General features: G+C 31.8%; 1 protein-coding gene across 5 annotated transcripts in view; it reads right to left on the reverse strand.

Annotated features, from left to right (window-relative positions):
- Positions 1–781: 781 nt before the first annotated feature.
- LOC106462515 (lysosomal thioesterase PPT2-like) overlaps positions 782–18,886 on the reverse strand; it is a 36,745-nt gene continuing 18,640 nt past the window's right edge. For 3 of the 5 annotated variants that reach the window (XM_013922448.2, XM_022389803.1, XM_022389804.1), the window contains exons 5-9: positions 14,868–14,920; positions 5,781–5,864; positions 3,966–4,050; positions 3,547–3,601; positions 2,272–2,455 (exon numbers count right to left, since the gene is read on the reverse strand). In XM_013922448.2, coding sequence (XP_013777902.1) covers positions 2,312–2,455; positions 3,547–3,601; positions 3,966–4,050; positions 5,781–5,864; positions 14,868–14,920 — 421 coding nt within the window. In that variant the 3' untranslated portion in view covers positions 2,272–2,311. Of the gene's footprint in view, positions 2,456–3,542; positions 3,602–3,965; positions 4,051–5,780; positions 5,865–14,867; positions 14,921–18,886 lie in introns of all 5 variants that reach the window. The other 2 variants (XM_022389800.1, XM_022389802.1) reach the window with 2 other exon arrangements.

The raw sequence follows: 18,886 nt of genomic DNA on the forward strand, positions 1-18,886 counted from the left end.
GGTAGTTGCAAGTAAAAACCAGGTTGGCTCACAAAGAGTACAAATTTGTTTGTTTATAGCACAAAGCTACACAATGGGATATCTGTGCTCTGCCCACCACGGGTATCGAAACCCGGAATCTAGCGTCGTAAGTCAGAATGTCCTCTTTTTCGATGTATAGATATTTCAAAAATATAAGTTTTAAAGCATAGTATAATTTTCATACTTAATTCTGGAAAATATGTACTAGATTATATAGCAGTGTGACGTATTTAGTTTTAGTAAATTTTCCCAAACTTAAACCCTTGGAGCTTATATGGTATAAATGACTTACTGACGTGGATAGTCTTTCAAAACCTCAAAAACAGACAAATGTTAGCAAGAAAGGAACTATACATTATTTCTGCATGACGTTTCAAAAAAACGTCAATAAATATTTTAACTTGTTTGTTTGTTTTTGAAGTTAAGCACAAAGCTACACATTGAATTATCTGTGCTCTGCCCACCACGGGTATCGAAACCCGATTTCTAGCGTTGTAAATCCGCAGACATACCGCTGTGCCACTGGGGGGAGGGGGGCAATATTTTAACTAAGTATAAGGAACAAACACAGTAAATTAAGATAAAATAATCTTAATAATAAAATGTCATGTATGATACATGATATGAAAAGAATGTGAGCTTCATGTTACTTTTTTTTTAATGTAGATGTTGAAAATAACTGAATTAGGAAAAAAAATCTCGTAATAAGCTTGAAATGGGTGTTTTCACAATGGATCATTAAAAAAAACACACACGGCAATCCACAATACTTCCTTTAATACTTTGAGTACATGCAACAACCCTGCTATCTAGGTTGTCTTATGGTAATCACTGACACAACTAGACGTAATAATGAAACAGTCATGGTGCATATGTTTTCAATACATATTATTCTTGTAAGTTATTTTTGGGCCAGATATTTGTAGAAATACGAAAATTTTTGTTAATTGTAAATCATGCTCCTGGAGATGTGTTACATCTCTTAAAAAAATCTTATGGCACCAGCTTTATCTAAGCTTGGTTTTAACCACTTTGTACATTGATGAGAATATAAAAAAAACATGAGATTCTCCCACCAGTTCAAATATTACAGCAAGATACTTTCACACCCTTAAGACAAATCAAATTAACGATAAATATTCATTTTAATTCAACCGACATCATAACCACCACCAAGTGAAACTTTGCTCTTATGGGATGGACATAGTAGTAGGCATAAAAAAAAACTACAACCTCAAACACCAGCAGACTTTCAGTCTGAAAGCATAACTAATAAAAAATATAAAAATCAACAGTTTCTGAAGAAAAAAAAAGTGTTTCTAATCAATATGAATTTTAATTTGTAATAATGATTCAATAAACTGGACGGACAAAGGTAATGGTTTTCTATTCATCTCTTCACTGTGTATCAAACTGTGTCATACATTTCATTCATTTCAATTTCCAAAAACATTAACTTTTTAACAAAGAATTACATTATCTTAATACAACACCAAACTAGACAAAAATAAGTTGAGGTAGCATTAAATAAAGGAATGAAAAGTCACAGGCTTATTTTCAGGTTTTTAAGATCTGTTTCTAAAGAACACCTCCACAACATTATCTTCATAAAATATTCAAAAAGTAAACCAGAATTAAAAAAAAGAATATGTATTTAAAAAATATTGACCTTGATACATGTACAAAAAATAATACGTTTTAATTGTCACAAACCCAACTTATACTAGCTTCCCAGATTTAATTATTTGAGAAAAAATTATATAATTTAAAGGTGATTAAAAATTAATAAAAACTTAATTATAAATGCATAGTTTTAAATAATACCAAATTATGTAAGTGTTGTTTATCTTACAACTTATCAAATTATCCACTGACAAATTTTTCCCTTATAAATTATTTCTATAATGAACATTTGAAATAATGTCACACACCATAAAGCATGTTTATTGCATTACTTTTTTGAAAAAGGGTTAAACAATTTTCTATGAATAAATGAAAATAATATCCTAAATATGTTTATCATTGAGTAAAAGCTTGTAATTTACAGAAGTAAACCTTTCATTAAATCAAGGCTTTAGAAGTGAATACGCAAAAAAAAACTTTAAATTATCCTCACATAATATTTGTTATACATCCACTTTCAAAACAACAAATTTCAAACTTGATTATAATTAATATGTATAAGATTGTAGTGACAAAATATATATAATACAAATCAGAATTTAAGTGATATAATTAAACATATATATATATAAAATGTTATAAGTAGGTCAACAGCATTTTTTTCTTGTTAATTAAGAAATGGAAGAATAAATTTATCAAAAACTGTGTGATTTTTGTGCCATTCAAAGTGGTTAACATTAGCCATAACTTTAACATGGACCCTTCCAAGTTCTTCCAAACTCTTCAGTCCAAATGTGTCATATTGATAAATCTGTTCAAGAAAAATCAAAATTAATTATTTTTAATTTGAAGAAAAAATAGCTATATACACTTTTCAATACTGCTATACCAAATAACAACTTACTTTCAACAAGTAATTAAAAAAGTTCCCTTACCTCGTTTATCATGTAGATATTCTATAATAGGTGAGCAGACAACAATTTATAAGCATAAGGAAAAGTTTTATTGGAGGTGGAACATACTACATGTTTCAACAAACATGTAGTATATTCTCCACCAATGAAACTTTTCCTTATGATTATAAATTGTTGTTTGCCTACCTATTATTATATTAGCTTAATGTGTTTTTTTACTAAAGTACTTAGATATTCAACTAAGAGGTAGAGCTGCTGCTTAAGACTAAATTATTTCTAAAAATTGTTTACACACCTATCTAACATCTCAGGTTAAAAAGACAAATTTAAAACCCTCTAACTTAAGAGTGTAGCCGCTGTGTTTAAAAATAATTAATTTACCTATTTTCTGAGGATTTTATTGCTCAAACTAAACACTAATTCCTAGCTACAATGTTAGGACTACTGTGAGTGATATGTGGCATAAATTTTATATCTAGATTGGATTATGTGACTGTTGACCATGTGTTAATTAATAGATCATATAGAGCATTTTCTGGGCAATTATGTAACAAAAGATACTTAATACATGAAACTCTCATCTCATATTTCATAGCTATAAAAGATACTGTTTCAATTTTGGAGGTTGTTTTACTAATAACACCACACTCTAACAACAAATCAACACATTTATTTATTTCTCTAATGCTGCATATCCTTCTCAGGAGAGTGAAGTCAAATGTATTCAGAACCCACATTTGTTAGAGACTAAGTTTGAACATAGCTTCATCCTTCTCTCATCATGAAATTCATTTAGAGTAAGTGAAATTCTCAGGTGAAGCAAGCATTCATTCACTGCTATCTCAGCTAGTAAAGTGTAACTTGAAAGCAACATACAAAGCCTAATACAATACTTTAACTCCACAATATAAACTTAAATCTACATTCTTAAAAAAAATGCATAAAAAAATATTTTTATCATGAATGTATGTACTGTTTTCACACCTACTTGTTGTTGCTTCATTGGAACCAACTGCTCATAATTATCAATGAATCCAAAGTGACTGCAACAGAAAAATAATATACAGAGCTCTGACCAAAGTATTAAAACTCAAAGTAGATCACCAAAACTTAAAAAACTTCAATTTGCATAGCTGATAATTTCAAAATGTTGAATATTTTCTATGTATTTCCAAACTTCCTAAGTATGTATATTAAAAGTGAATAAATTAAGTTTTTAATACAAATGGTCACAGATGCCATCTTTATTCACTTACAACATACACTTGGCACTCACACACATAATATACTATGTCTATTCTGACATTGAGTAATACAGTGCAGATGTTTTGTTAGTGTAAAAATACATTTCAAAAACAGTCCATTCATTCATTCATGCCTCCAGTAATCCACAACATAAAGTTTCACCTTGACTGCCATGGATCCACAACACCGTCATCAGGTCCACCAATCAGAATGAGATTTTTCAGTCGAAGAAAATTTCTTTTAAAATCTAAGTTCAAATAGTATACATATTATAATGAAACAATTTATTCATTTGTGTTAAATACTATGTTTATTGATAGGCATTTTCAATATTAAACTGTTGTATCCCCATAGAAACTTAAATGTTTGACTTAAATTCTTCAAAAATACCATTTTTTATAACTAGTTTCAGTGACAGAGCTATCTTAGTGTTATTTTCCTTTTAACTCAAATTTTTGAAACTAAACATTGCATGACCTGGTGAAAAGAATGTAACAATACTGTAAACTATATTTGATGATAAGTTAATTGAAATACTACTGTTCAAAGAAAGCAACAATCAACTGAATCCAGCCACACAAAACTATTAATTTTAGGTGACCCCACAACAATTATTCCTATTCCTAATCATTGCCACTCCACAAAATAAAAAGTATGTGAGTGTGCCAAGAGAAATGTCAGGACATATAAATAATAAAAATAAATAAAGCATACATAAACCACAATTGTTCCCAACATCTTTTTATATACGAACAACCACTATATATGAAACCATTAGACAGATGCAGCTACAGCAGTGCAGTTTAAAGACCAGGAGAAACTTTTGTATAAAGGTGGTTTATCATTCTTGATGAAATATGGTACATAATTATTCTTTCCATATCACTGATGGCCTTTGAAACACAACTCTTAAAAACAAAATTAATGTTAAAATGAAACCAACATCATGACAAAATGCATAGTGCAATTTAAATGAATGGGAATAGCTTCCATTCTCTTTGCATTCATTTGCTTTATTAATCTGTAAACAAATAATACAACTTTTAAGGACATGTGGCTAAAATGAGCATTGCTACAGAAATTATTTCAGGTGTGTGTGTGTGTGTTTTATAATAATATTAGACTCAAAAAGGAAATTTTTTTCTTTTGCATTATGTGCACATATGACTAAACTGCTAGGAATATGTAGAACACGTTTTTTAAAACATAAACAGCTGTGTTATTTTATGTTTAAAATATGATACTTAACAATTCAAGCTGTAACAGTAGGTAATTACTTACTATTTTTTGATAAAATATATGAAAATCATTGTTATTACAAAACAGCACATTTTTATATTTTAAGTAAAGCAACTAGTAATTCTGCACACTTAACTTCACACAATAAAAGATATACAACTTGTCAGCATCAAATAATGGAACTTGTCTTACATGTACTACTCTGGTCATCACACAATTATATATAGATATATATTAATTACATAGCTATTATATTATATTATACAGGTCATACATATAACCTTCTTTTATTTAGAATTATTACAAGCTAGTTCTAGCTTCAAATTTTTGTTAAATACTTTGAGCAATTGAACAGGATGAGCTTCATTTCTAGAATCACACCAATCTTTAGTATCCTTTCATTTCTAGGCAGATGATTTCTTAGCCTGATCACCACAGAATTCCTCACTCATAACAAACTTAAAAAAAGACAACACAGCCTGACAATCACATTCCACAACACGCTCAAACTTTACTCAAGCCAAAAGTACATGAGCAACAAATATAGTCTTACCTCAAAAATGAAAATGTGGAGAAATGCACAGTATTAACTTAAATTCAAGTTCATAGAAAATATTTCACACTACAAACAATACCATAAAATATTCTACTTTCTGTGTAACTTTAACAAAACACATTTAATAAAATGTTACAAGATGTAAAGAACATGGTTCTGACTAAGTTTCATGTTAGCCTTACCGTTGTTACGTTGATGAGAAATTTGATTGTTTATAAATGGTAAAAAGGCACTCATATTTAGGAACAAGTCTTGATGATGGGGATCTGGCAAAAGAAAAATTAATTAAAACTAGGCCACAATATTTGTTTATAATACTTATAGTCTGCACATGTAAGCTGTGTTGTTGTATCTAGTTCAATGCAAAAAGTTCATTTCTTTATATAATGTGTTAAGATTCTTACAAACATAACTGTAAGGTATATTCTTTGAGTTGAAATTATTTTACCTTCTATTACAGTAAAAAAACTAGGAGATGAGATTTTGTTAATGGAAGTTCGGATTTAGGCATGAAGATGTTAATCTTGCTTTGAATAAGATTTGTACAGGCCTGAAGTAAGTTAAGATCTTCCATACAGTTGTCTCTTTGGAATGGAAAAGAATAAAGGAGATATGAATCAAATGTTCAGAATGATGTAATTACATGTAAGCTGCCTGTTGGATTTCTAGAAGAACAGGGACAGAAATCAACATTTGCCAGTTGCTCTTTAATCTATTTGTTCTAACTTAAAAATGCACATGAAATTATTGCCAATTATGGTCACATGATGTGATTTTACACAATATAAAATAACATAAAGCATACACTGCAAGGTGGTATTCATTCATTACTTGTTCATTGGTATTATGTTAAAAGTTTATGTACCTTTTCCTCTGGTTTTGCTTTCAAATAATTAAAGCAGGATTGATCCTATGTGCATGGGCATGAGTCAAAGTGTGCATGAAAAAAATCTTTAGATATGCATTTAAGTGGTTGTAGTGGTTATGCAAGTGCATCTTGCATAAACATGCAACAGACAAAAGTACTTTTGTTCTTTATATGAACATCACCTTTCACTGAAACTTGTTAGTCTGAGTCAAACTGACTTCAGCATTTCACATACATATCTTTAGTAACACATCCCATTTTTGGGTACAATAGGCTTGTGAAGATACACTTTAAATTCAGAATTATAGTCAACATTACTTCTCTAATACAGAGTCCATCCAGTGGACTCACACCGTGCCCACTCAGTTAACCAAAATGGCAAGTAGGCCAAGTTTCCCATGAGCTCACAGTTGTTATATTTTTCTCGTGTTTTTTAATAGCCTTTTGGAAACCGTAAAATTCTAAAAGCATTATATTTGTTAAAGGTTGTTTTGGTGGTCAAAATGTAATTTCAAAAAACAAGAGGATTTATGGAAAAAAACAGCCCACAGAACTAAAGTTGTCTATGGGCCCATTGTGGTCTTAATTCAGCCCTGTGCATAATGCTAGCTCACATCCCATTACTATTACAGCTAACAGAGACATGCTAGTTTCACAGTGAGACAAAGTGACTGATACTGGGTGCCACTGAGGCTTTTGTAACAATAGTTACAGTACATGACCATATAAAAATTAGTGTGTCACTTTATGTAAATAAGTCAATCAAACATTTTGTCAATAGCCAATAATCATCCCATATTAAACTGTAAGTTAGTTGTCTAATGGAATCAAATGTTTAAAAGAGAACTGAAAACTGACATGCTAGATGCTTAAGAATGTAGAGAATAGACTGGATATTGGTTAAAACTTGGCTAGAAGTAGTTATTAGATATATATTTTAATCAGAGATTTTGTAACTGTTGTATTATCAAACCAATTTCTATAATTAGTTTTAAAAGTTACATTTTTATTTCTGGTCTTTTTCCTAACTTCTTGTGCCAAGGATATGTTGTTGAATTCAAAGTTTTAAAGTTGTGTCAAGAATATATTATTCAATTAGTTCTCCGAAGATAAAATAATTGTTTATAAAAGCCTAGGCATTTTCAAATTGTAATTATATGCGAGTATATTTTGCATTAAATGTGAGCTTTCAAGTAAATACTCTGGTTTGTTTGTCAGAATCCTGGTAATAAAGTTTGTTATTCATAGTGTAGAATAAAGGATTCATTATAACATTATTCTAATTCTCATAATATAATCAAAACAAAAAATTTATATTGACAATGTTATTTGGTTATTCTTTCATAAAATAACACTACAACAAAAATAATGAAATTTTACGATTTTCATTAATTTATAACTTACACTGTTATATATCTAAAACAAAAACTTTGTTTTTGGCCAAAAGAAAGCTACAGGTAAAATTTAAATACCATTGGATAGAGCATTGTTTACATCTATGTAGCAGGAATAAAGTAGAATGAAACGTAAGTTATGGTTTCATGTGAAAGTGACAAAATATAATTCCTTCAAAGAACAAAAGTTATAATTTTCCTATACTGAAAATGTATTTCTGATACTACTTACCTTCCCTCACATAAATAGCTATTCTCATTCAGTGCTGCCCTCTATATGCAAAAATTTTTTTGCATGCCACAAGCCTCGAAGCTCCCACCCATATTTGAATTGAATGATTCAAATGTGTTTCACGTGTATATCATCATGCAACAACCCTCCACCAATAAGAGTGTGACATACTCTCTTGATGCATTTAACACCCTCTATTCAATTCTACCAAACTATCACTTTGAGTTTTGTTAGAAAATGGAAGCACCAGATTTCAGTGTGGTGGAAGGATGGGAAGCGTGAGAGGGGGTTAGTACCTATCAGAAATACATTTTCAGTATAGGAAAATTATAACTTCCAACACAGTACATTACCTCTTCTCACATAAATAGCTAGAATCCCACCTTGAAAAGGTGGAGTGACCGGTGCGAGGGAAAGAAAGAAGCATCTGAAGGACACTTTCAAATAGTAGATCCTGGAAGTAGAAGATTATACATGGGAGACCGCATAACTTCTGTACCAGTTATATTCTTCACCCATTGTGGAAAGATTTTGCATATATGGGCAGAAAGTGGGAAAGAACTATGGCAGGATAGAGAACTGAACCATAGGATATTTATCAAACTCAATCCTGGAAAACATAAAAGAGGCAAAAAATGAAAAGGATGTGCCCCTAGGTGTAGATTGGCTAGAGCATGATAGACCATACACAGCAAGTCAACTACATCCAAAACCCATGCCCCTGGAAACTGTCATCGATGTAGGGGTAGTAAAGAGGAAAGTTCATGAGACCAGAGGGAGTCTTGTACCCCCCGACCCATAAACAGGTCGCATGATAACAACGTGAGAAATTGATTGATCAATCTGGGAACTGAAAAGATGTCTGTGTAATGTAAACCATCTCACCCAAATTTAAAATGGCAGGAACTACCTAAAGCACAGTAATATCCTCAGAATAATAAGAACATCAAGGACTAGCAGAAGGGGAAGAAAAGTAGTAATCTGCAAGTACCTCCATCATGACCCACAACAAGGATGGAGTAACATGAATATAAATGAGTGAGGGAATAGAGACATCTGTAATACATATGTGAGGACTTATGTTGATTGGTTCAGCTCTAAATCCAAAAACCAGCCATTGGGAACCAACATCCATGTGAGGTAGGATGAAGGATACCAATCGAAGGGGTGAACTGTAATTTTGACAGCACCCTCCATTGTTACATAGTGGAGGATATCTAGTCATCTACACCAGTAGAACACCGCTGCCCTACTCTCAAATGAATGGTTTTATAATCATTTATGTATATACATGTACATATATTATTTGTATTTCATTAACACATTCAGTAGAATGCCTCCACAGTCCACCACCCCAGCAGCTTGGAACTGAAAAGTGGTAAGGACTCTCAAACTCCACTTAAAGAAAAGGGGGAAGAAAATGCAGTGGAGAAGCTGGAGGAATGACAACACCTGAAACAGTGCAATGGGTAACCATGAAACCCTATTTTGAAATGCAGACCATACTGACTTATTCATGGCAGGGATTGGCAGCTATCCCCTTCTATTTTTCTCGTGTAGTCTATGCATGTGTACGGTCCGAGACAGGCAAACTAAAGAAGCTTGTTTGTTTGTAATTAAGCACAAAGCTACACAATGGGCTATCTGTGTTCTGCCCACCATGGGTATTGAAACCCAGATTCTAGCATTGTAAGTCCATAGACATACCGCTGTGCCACTGGGGGGCACTAATGAAGCAAACATATCGTGAGGATAAACCTACAAACAATCTTGTGAAACACCTCATCTCAGCTGTGTGCATTTTTGGCCATGGAAATCATAATATGCAAGTCAACATGGTCTTACAGTGTGCATTTGACTAGTTTAAATATACCTGGACAGGCACCACATGCCACAGAGTGGAATTTAGAATGAAAAGGAGGGACATGCCCCTGAAAAATAAGAGGTATGTATACACTAAAAGGTAACTTACCCAGTCACAGTCTTATAAAAGAGTGAAGGATGGCAACAGGTGGTTCACAGTACCCCGACAAGGAAGAAACAGCTACCCAAAGCAGAGAATGGGAGATGAACTTATCAGATGTAGTCCCAGTGCTCGACAGAAGAAGTACCTCCAACAGATGACAGGGTAGACATGCAGGGAAAAGGGAAGGTGCATGACTGTAATGAAGACACCAGGAAATGATGCCGGGATGAAGGAGACAAGGAATAAAAGACCAATCAATTCACAATCCAAACCTAATGGGTAAGGGAGGAAGAGGAAAAAAACCACAGACAAAGAAGTAGAATAAGGAAGGAAATCATAGGAAATAGATTCAATGGAAAGAAGCAACCCACAGCATATACTAGACAGAAATATCATCTGAATACCACCAAGAAGAAATGTAGAAGATGGTAAGAACCAAAAAAGTCAGAAGAAATATACCACATGAGCCACTAAAATGTAGGTTAATAAAATCGATCCAGAACAAAAGAACCAAATTGACATACAACAGCCAAGAAAACCAAAGCAGTGACAATCAGGAAAGATCAATCAGAAAGACCTGAACTGGAGTGACACAGATGAAGAAAAATTTGGGAAAGAAAATTGATGGAATGAGAAAAAACTAATGTTATAAACTGGATGTAAACCTGTCTGAGGGGCAAGTGGATGGTGAACCAGAGAACAAAAACAAGAGGTAATTAACTGGGAAGTGATAAAAGATTGAAAAACTTTACGTGGAGCAGCACCCCACAGGATGCAGAGCCACCAAAAATTAGGAGGATCTAGAGGTCACTCCTAAGGAGAAAGTGTGTTGGGACTAGAAAGTCAATTAGCAACAAGGATAAGGCATATGGAACATGACCCTCCAGGAAATGCATGTGAACTGTGTGGGTGCAAAAAAGGAAATCCACTGTTTACAACAAAGGAACAAGAATGACTGTTCCCTTGGCGAGTGATATAAGCCACCACCAAAATGTTGAAACAGGATTAGTCAAATATGGACAAGAGGAAGAGAGTGAGCTAAAACACCTTGAAGTGGCGGAAGTGACCCTTGGAGATGAGCATCAGGGAAGAGAAAGAAACCAGAAGAGGGGGAAGAAGTGGTACACCAAGCACCATAGGGGACATGTTCAACTATTAATGCATATAGATGAGGAAGGAAGGACGAAAATTAAGAGGAAAACCCAAAGTAATGGCTCAGATAACAGAAAACTCTTTCCAATGCATTCGAAGAGGAGAAGAATGGAAAGTCACAATTGAGAGTGTTTAAAAATACACACCCAAAAGTGACTAGAATGTGAGGTATGTTATAGGAAAAACTTATCCAACTGGAAAATCCAACAACCCGAGCTGACTGTGGAAGTAGTAGTTAAGTATGTTAAGACTACCCGTGTTTGGAAGGAGGTAATCGAAGTTAGACATTTAATGAATGGTGCAGGTAAAATACCCCTGAAAGTGGAAGTTGGGTAAAACACAGACCATCCCACAAAAGACATATGGAACCAAAACAAGTCCAAAGGTCATGGCACGAAACTGATACCAAATCATGTGATGAAAGAAATGAAGATAATAACGTGTACCATGGGCATTCGCAGTCATGCAGAAACAGCCTATCCAAATGTGATCAAGGACTACATAATAAAATGGGGAAGATGCAAGAATTGATTGAGGTGGGACCGATTGACTCAGAACCTCAATCAGCATCGAGCATACAAGACGATTGAAGAAAACCTGTAGGTAAAACAAGTAAAGAACAGGAAGGTGCCAAACATATAAAATGAATAAAGATGATAATATCTCATAATAGAAACAAAAGAGCAACTAAAAAAACTTGAATAAAGCGTCATAGATATACCACATGATGCTAAATATACAGGAGTAGTCCCCAAAAAATGGACTGGTGGAGAAAAAGAACTGACCATAAATCCCTATCAGTAATGGATGGTAAACAAACAGCAGTGTCTCACCCTAGAAGATTTCAGAAACAAAGAAGCCACGTGTGTAGGGAATGAACTGAAGATGGCAAACACTCCAATAAGGAGGGAAAAAGAGGAGGCATCCCACGAAAATCCCTAAATATAAGTGGAACACAGAAGAAAGGAGGTGGAAGGTAAACTAACTGTACAGGAGTCAATAGGGTAAAATGAAGCTAAAAAACTATGTAGGGGATAAAATGGATAGCATTAACAGAAATGCGAATGAATAAAATCAGGAAAAATATCTGCCTGATGGTAAGCTGAGGCAAAAAAAGAATTAAAGCCTGTATACCCACTCCCTAAAGAGAGACAAAAAGATCATCATGAAATAATGTCATAAGATAGGAAGTATACTGTGAAACGTGTCTAAAAAAATGAGAGAGACTTAGCAGATTCTGCAGTAGAGACCTGGAAAGCAATCCATAAGGTTGAAGAAAACTGACAAAAACTAGGTTGTCTGAAAATAGGTTCAGCTGTTATAGGAGGAAGGTATGCAGTATTGGTTACAAGTAGGGTGGACCCCTGCTCCCAGGGGCCCTCACAAACAAAATTAATGGTAAGAAGTATAAACTATAAAGCAAGATGATAATGAAATAGTCAATATAGTAGAAATGTTAAAAAATTGTGTATGTATGTATGTGATCTTATGTGTTGAAGAAAAGATATTTAATATAATTATCGATTAACCTGTAAATAGAACTATGGGTAAACTGCAAATAACAGACACTTGTTAAGCCTAATCAAACAAAATATGTAATCTAATTAATGATAACCTGGAAGTAGAACCACAGGTAAACTGAAAATAACACTTTTTTTTAGTCTAATCAAATAGTACAGAACAAAGGATATCACTAACACTAAAATAAAAATCTTAACCTAACAATAAGTATGTATAATAACGGGAGAAGTTTGTATGGACCCCGGTTCAAGGGTTCCATACAAACCAAGTGAACAGAAAGTTGGAGAAAAGATAAATAATAACAAAAATGAAATAGACATGATTGTATAAAATTATGTAAGTGTGTAGTAACAATAACTTATGTGTGAGATGTGATGTATGGAAGAAAAACAATATAGTTAAACTAATGATTGATATATCAGTAAGATGAATCACAAGTAATCCTAAAATAACAGAGACCATGGTATAGGAAAAAAGATACAACTAAGACTAATTGCTAACCTGAATTTCAATATTGAGTATTGACCAATCTAACGAAACTTATGTTATGGAACCCAAATAACTACAGATAATAATATTAAAAATAAAATTATTCAAAAACCATAACAGTATAACCTCTTATCTTTCCAAAGTCGGCAGACCGTATATCAAAATGTGTAGGCCCCTAAACTAAAGACGAGGCCAGACAAAGGTCAGCTTATTGGATGATGAATCTTCTGACAAAGTAAAGCAGAAAATCTTCTCGCAGAGTACCACTACTTGAAGCCTGTGTATATGTGCTGATAAAACATATAACCTTTGAAGTGATAATGTAGAATTCATAATACAAAATGAATAAACATACACAACTGCGTTGGTAGAAATAAATAAAAAGTATTTGTAATGAAGTAATAAGTTCCGTAAGCAGGTAAAAATATAAAATAATTCCACTTCAGAATAATGCAACAAGTTACAAGTATCACTTTGTATAATAAAGAGTAAACTTGTTCAGAGAAATTAATACAAAGATATGGAAAAAAGTAAAAATAAGTACTTGAAGAGAGCACAAACTAAACATTACAACACAAGTACTACCAAATGAGAAGTGATAGTTCAGTAGAATTGAATAGAGGGAGTGACATGCATTAAGAGAGTATGTCACACTCTTACTGGTGAAGAGTTGTCACATGATGATTTGCATGCGAGAGACGCATTTGAATCAGTCGATTTAAAAATGGTGGGAGCTTTAAGGCTTATGGCATGCAAAATTTTTCTTTAACATATAGAGGGCAGCACTGAATGAAAATAGTTTTTATGTGAGAGGAGGTAATGTACCATATTGGAAATGGAATCTAATGGGAAATTTAAAAGACTTAGGAGCCAAACACAAATCTTGGAAATGTTTTTAGTTTCTTTAGACATTTTTTTTCCTGAAAAGGTTCTCATGTTAGATTATATTCATTTGAAATCTATACAAATTTTCTTGTATGACATCAGGTAAGTCCAGTTAGGTTTAGAGTACATTAAAGTGAAGGCAATATATTTAAGACTAAAGTCCTTATTTACTGAATATTATTGTTAATTTTATCACATTCAAACAATGCATAAATAAATTGATCTCAACCAAGAATACTGCTAGAAAAAATAGTTATGTGGCCTAATCTAACACCATTGTAAAAGATTAGATAAAAGGTTTCTGTCAAATCTTTGTCAGTCTTTGCTATGTTTTTTTATGACTTATTGCCAAAAGTGATGACTACTGCTATCAGCAAAATAAAACATAAAGAAAAATGTGTTAAGGAATATCCATTAAGTTGAAATTGATTACATGTAGAAGACAAAACTTTCTGATCAATAATTAAAAATTGTAATTTTAAACAAAAAACATATTTTTAATGTTTTTTCAAAGGTGTCTCACAACAAAATTTCAGAAATTTCACAATATAAGAAATGGATAAATATAAATCATATTTTTTAAATCCAAAACCAGATTTTAATCAGTAAATGTTTACTAATTTTATTAATTATTTTATTAATAATTTTATTAATTATTTCCACTATGAGAAGGAAAAAAAAGAAGAAAAAAAGGGAAGGGTTAAGCACAATTAAAGTTCATAAAAAAACAAAGTGTTCTAAAAAAAAGGATATATATCTTACCATTCCAATAATTTCCAACTGAAAGCATTTGTCCTTTCACTGTATAGAAAAACCTACAATAAAAATTGTACCATAAAACACTGGATTATAACAAATATTTCTATTTAAATGAAATATAACATGTTTCATTAATTCAATGCCAACTCGCAAAGCAAATGGTAAATTTATATAAAATAAAGAAAAAATGATTTAAAAGAAAATGAAATAAATGCACAGTAAATATATGTCACAAACTAACAATTCAAATATTCACTCATAAGAGGAGCACAGTAAAAATATAACCAATAAACTCTTAAAAAGTGACACAATCCAATAGGAAAACAAGGCTATATATATAGAGAGAGACACATTAAACAAAACACATATATAAGAAATACAAACAATAAATAGAAACAATATATGTCTGTAAAAAGACCAAATTATTTTTGTGATACTAAGAAGTCATGCACGGTATAAAATCAGAAACCCCACAACCAGAATGCTTGTGTAAAGTAGACCTTACTTCTACAGAATTGAATTACGAAAAAGCAGAAAGAGTTAGGTGTGAATGTTAGTGAGTTTTGAAAAAAGTCGTGGGTATCTATAACATATCACCATGACAACATGCAAATATTTAAGTTGGTCTTCATTGGGAATGTTTCAAGTGTGAATGATTTTCAATGTGTGAAAAGACTGGAATAAAGCAAAAGAGAAAATTCAGAGAAACATAATGATTATTGGAAGAGAGAGCTACAGAAATGATTTCAAAAAACAGAAAAGTTCAAAAGCACCATGGAAACAAAAATGGACTTTTGATATTATAAGATAAAAACAAAAATATTAGAGACTGTTAATTGAAATGGAATAAAAATTACAATTGTAAAAGAAAAATATAAGAATATTAAAGATAGCAATAAAATCATGATCAGATATTAATAAAAGTTGGTATGTAAATAACAAAAGAAAAGAAGATTAGAAATGAAATGAAAGCAAAATAATCTAATTTTTATCTGACAGAAACTAATTAAAGGTCAAACATCACTGATTCTAGAATCCAGGTTAATTCCACAGAGATGAGCATTATTGAAGAAGGCAATATAATAGATTTTGTTAATTTCTCTGTATGTTTTAGTTCTCAATTCAGTAATCATACATGAGAAAACTATATCATTGACAGAATAATCAAACTGGTTGAAATGTTGGAGAACAGGAACATCTTTATTTGTATTGACAGAAGGTTTATGGTTGTTCAAACATGCTCTTAAGAAATTTGTTTGTCCAACATTCTAATGGTTAAAATTTTATACTGTATGTGATAAATATTGTTGTGAAAAAAATCCCTTTTTCAAAATTGATTTTAATCATGTTTTTGGAAAACATTTTGGAATTTTATACAGATTTGCAGGCCTGATGTGTGCTTTATTTCAAGGATGACAAACATTCTTTGGTGAATGTATTTAACTTTAGTATGAACTAAGATATCTTCAAAGTATTTATTCTTCCACAAGGGAGCAACAGAAAATTTCAGAAAAATTTGTTTTGAGCCATCACTGAGTTGAGATAAAGGGGGAATGCTTTTTCATATCATGCAAGATGTTCTTGAGTTTAAAGAGATAGGTAGTATTCAGAGGAATTCTGCTTTATTCCTTTATACTGGAATATTAAGAGGTTGGTTTCTCATTGAGTGGTATTAGAGTTTTCAATCCATTATTTTCTAAGTCTTTATAAACTCTTTGTATCATGTATTGTTCTAGAGTTGCTATATGTTTTTTGTAATAATTTTCTTCACCACAGATTTTCTTAATACTGAGAGCTTGGTTGTATGTAATATTATAGTATGTTAATGGTGTTAGCTTCTACAGCACTCCCACTCTATTTCTTAAGAAAACAGACAATGTAACATGGATATATAGGTTTCTATAAGATCATTGGCAACAAAAATATAGGTTTTTATAGGTTTTCTTTTTAATTTTTTTGACAAACAACTAATTTTCCAACCTAAACTACTCAAAGAATCACTACATTATTGGAACCAAAATAGGCTTCTTATGTTTTTCTGAATAATACTTTACCAAGAGCTTTATCCTTTATTTCAAAGTCCTCTTTTTAACATATTTTAATGAAAACTTAAAATATATACACACATGTGGAATAGGTTGATTGAAAAAATGCAATGTTTTATGGGTAATTTTTACAGAATAATATAGGATCACTTTCAAAACACAGGCTTTACTTGTCAACTGTTAGTTGATTTTCTGTATAACTTAGTGTGATGGAGATGTCTTTCAAACAGAAAATGTCATCAGGTAAGTTTATCTGGATAGTGAAGTAATCAAAGATAAACTTGAAAATTCAGTGAAAGGGGTTAACTTTGAAGTAGTCATACTGCATCAGCTGTCCAAATCAAGAATATATCATCAATGTAGTGCCAAGTATGAGGTTTAAAGTGTTTTCAATTCCACCATAAAGATGTTAGCAAAGTTAGAAGCCATCTTCATATACATGACAGTATACTTTTAGTCTGAAATTAATATTCTTTGTTAGGATAAAATACAATAGACTAGATCAAAAACTTTTTTAATATACGAATGAACTGGATAAATTTAGAGCAGCTTTCAGAATTTCTAATCCTTCATATTGGCACAATTTCCTCAATTATATTAATAAAATGTGTTTTATATTTAACATAAGAAGAAAGTGAAGTGGGGGCATTTTTAACATAGTATTCAACATAAACAGACAGCTTTCAGGTGGCCATCTTTGTGTTATTAATGAGATAAATTTTCAAAGTGATTACAAAATTGACAATACTATGTACTAAAAACAAAGTAGCATTACATTCTATTTGATAGATTAAAACTTTGCCTTTCTATTGGTTATAAAAGATATAGTATAAAACATCAGAAAGAAGTACTGCCAATTTGTGAAAAAGAGGATGTGACATGTGGGCATGGTAAGTTGGTCTGATTTTCTAGATTATGACTTTGTAAGCAATAAGACTGAAGGCTACAAAAATTAGAATTGGCCTTAGTAATATCTATAATATAATAAATAATTTACACGAAATTCCTTACTTCAGAGAACAGTGGTAAACAGATTAGAAAACCTAGAGGACAAATGTCACAATTCTCATACTAGGGGAGACTGAAGATTTTTTTTAAATACTACCTTATAAAATACATAACTTAAAACCCATATAATATTAAAAGCTGATTTATTAACTACACTTGGTACCAAGTTTAATTGTATACAATTATAATAAAGTAGCTTAAATTTTAAATGAAACTCAGTAAAAGGTAGTGACAAGTGCACTTTGACCTACTTGTAGTAAGAGGGTTAAGTTAGATGCTAGCTATAGTGACATGGTGTTATCCTTGTCTGCTAGTGTTTTTCTATACTACTATTATCAGATTTAAGATTCTTAACAGCAGTTGTTTTTGATTTAGGTTATTGTGAGAGTATTCAAACAATTATGTCATTCTCAATTAGTTATAAGCATTGCTTAGTGTCATGTTGTCAGGTTTTTTAGAGGGCTAGGATTCTTTACAGTAGGTGTCTGTGACTTGCTGGCAATAAATTTCAACAATAAATGGACAGCACATAAGCCATTATTTTAGAATAATATATAAACAAGTCAAATGAATGTACAAAATTTCATTACACTATAATTTACCACAGTTGAATCTAGGGTTTTGAATAATTCTCTTTTTTTTTCTCAAAAGTCCACATAGGCTGGTTCACTTATTTTAGAACCCAATTGACAAGACAAAACATTTCTTCTCTCCTCTGTTATTACAATACAATCATTAGTTGTATCCAAAGCCTTAAATAATTCTCTTATATGTGAAAAGTCCATACAGGCTGGTTCAGTTACTTTACTGAGCATCATGGTACTCCAAGTGTTTCTTTTGGCTAAACACATCATTCAGAGGGTATATGACCCTTCTCCATGTTTTTACTCTCATGTATTTGTTGTTCCCAAGAAACTGGGGACTGATTTCTGGTAATCAATCTCTCATCTCTCTCTACTGATTTCTGGA

The sequence above is a fragment of the Limulus polyphemus genome, unplaced genomic scaffold, assembly GCF_000517525.1.
Source record: "Limulus polyphemus unplaced genomic scaffold, Limulus_polyphemus-2.1.2 Scaffold1189, whole genome shotgun sequence".
Taxonomy (NCBI): domain Eukaryota; kingdom Metazoa; phylum Arthropoda; class Merostomata; order Xiphosura; family Limulidae; genus Limulus; species Limulus polyphemus.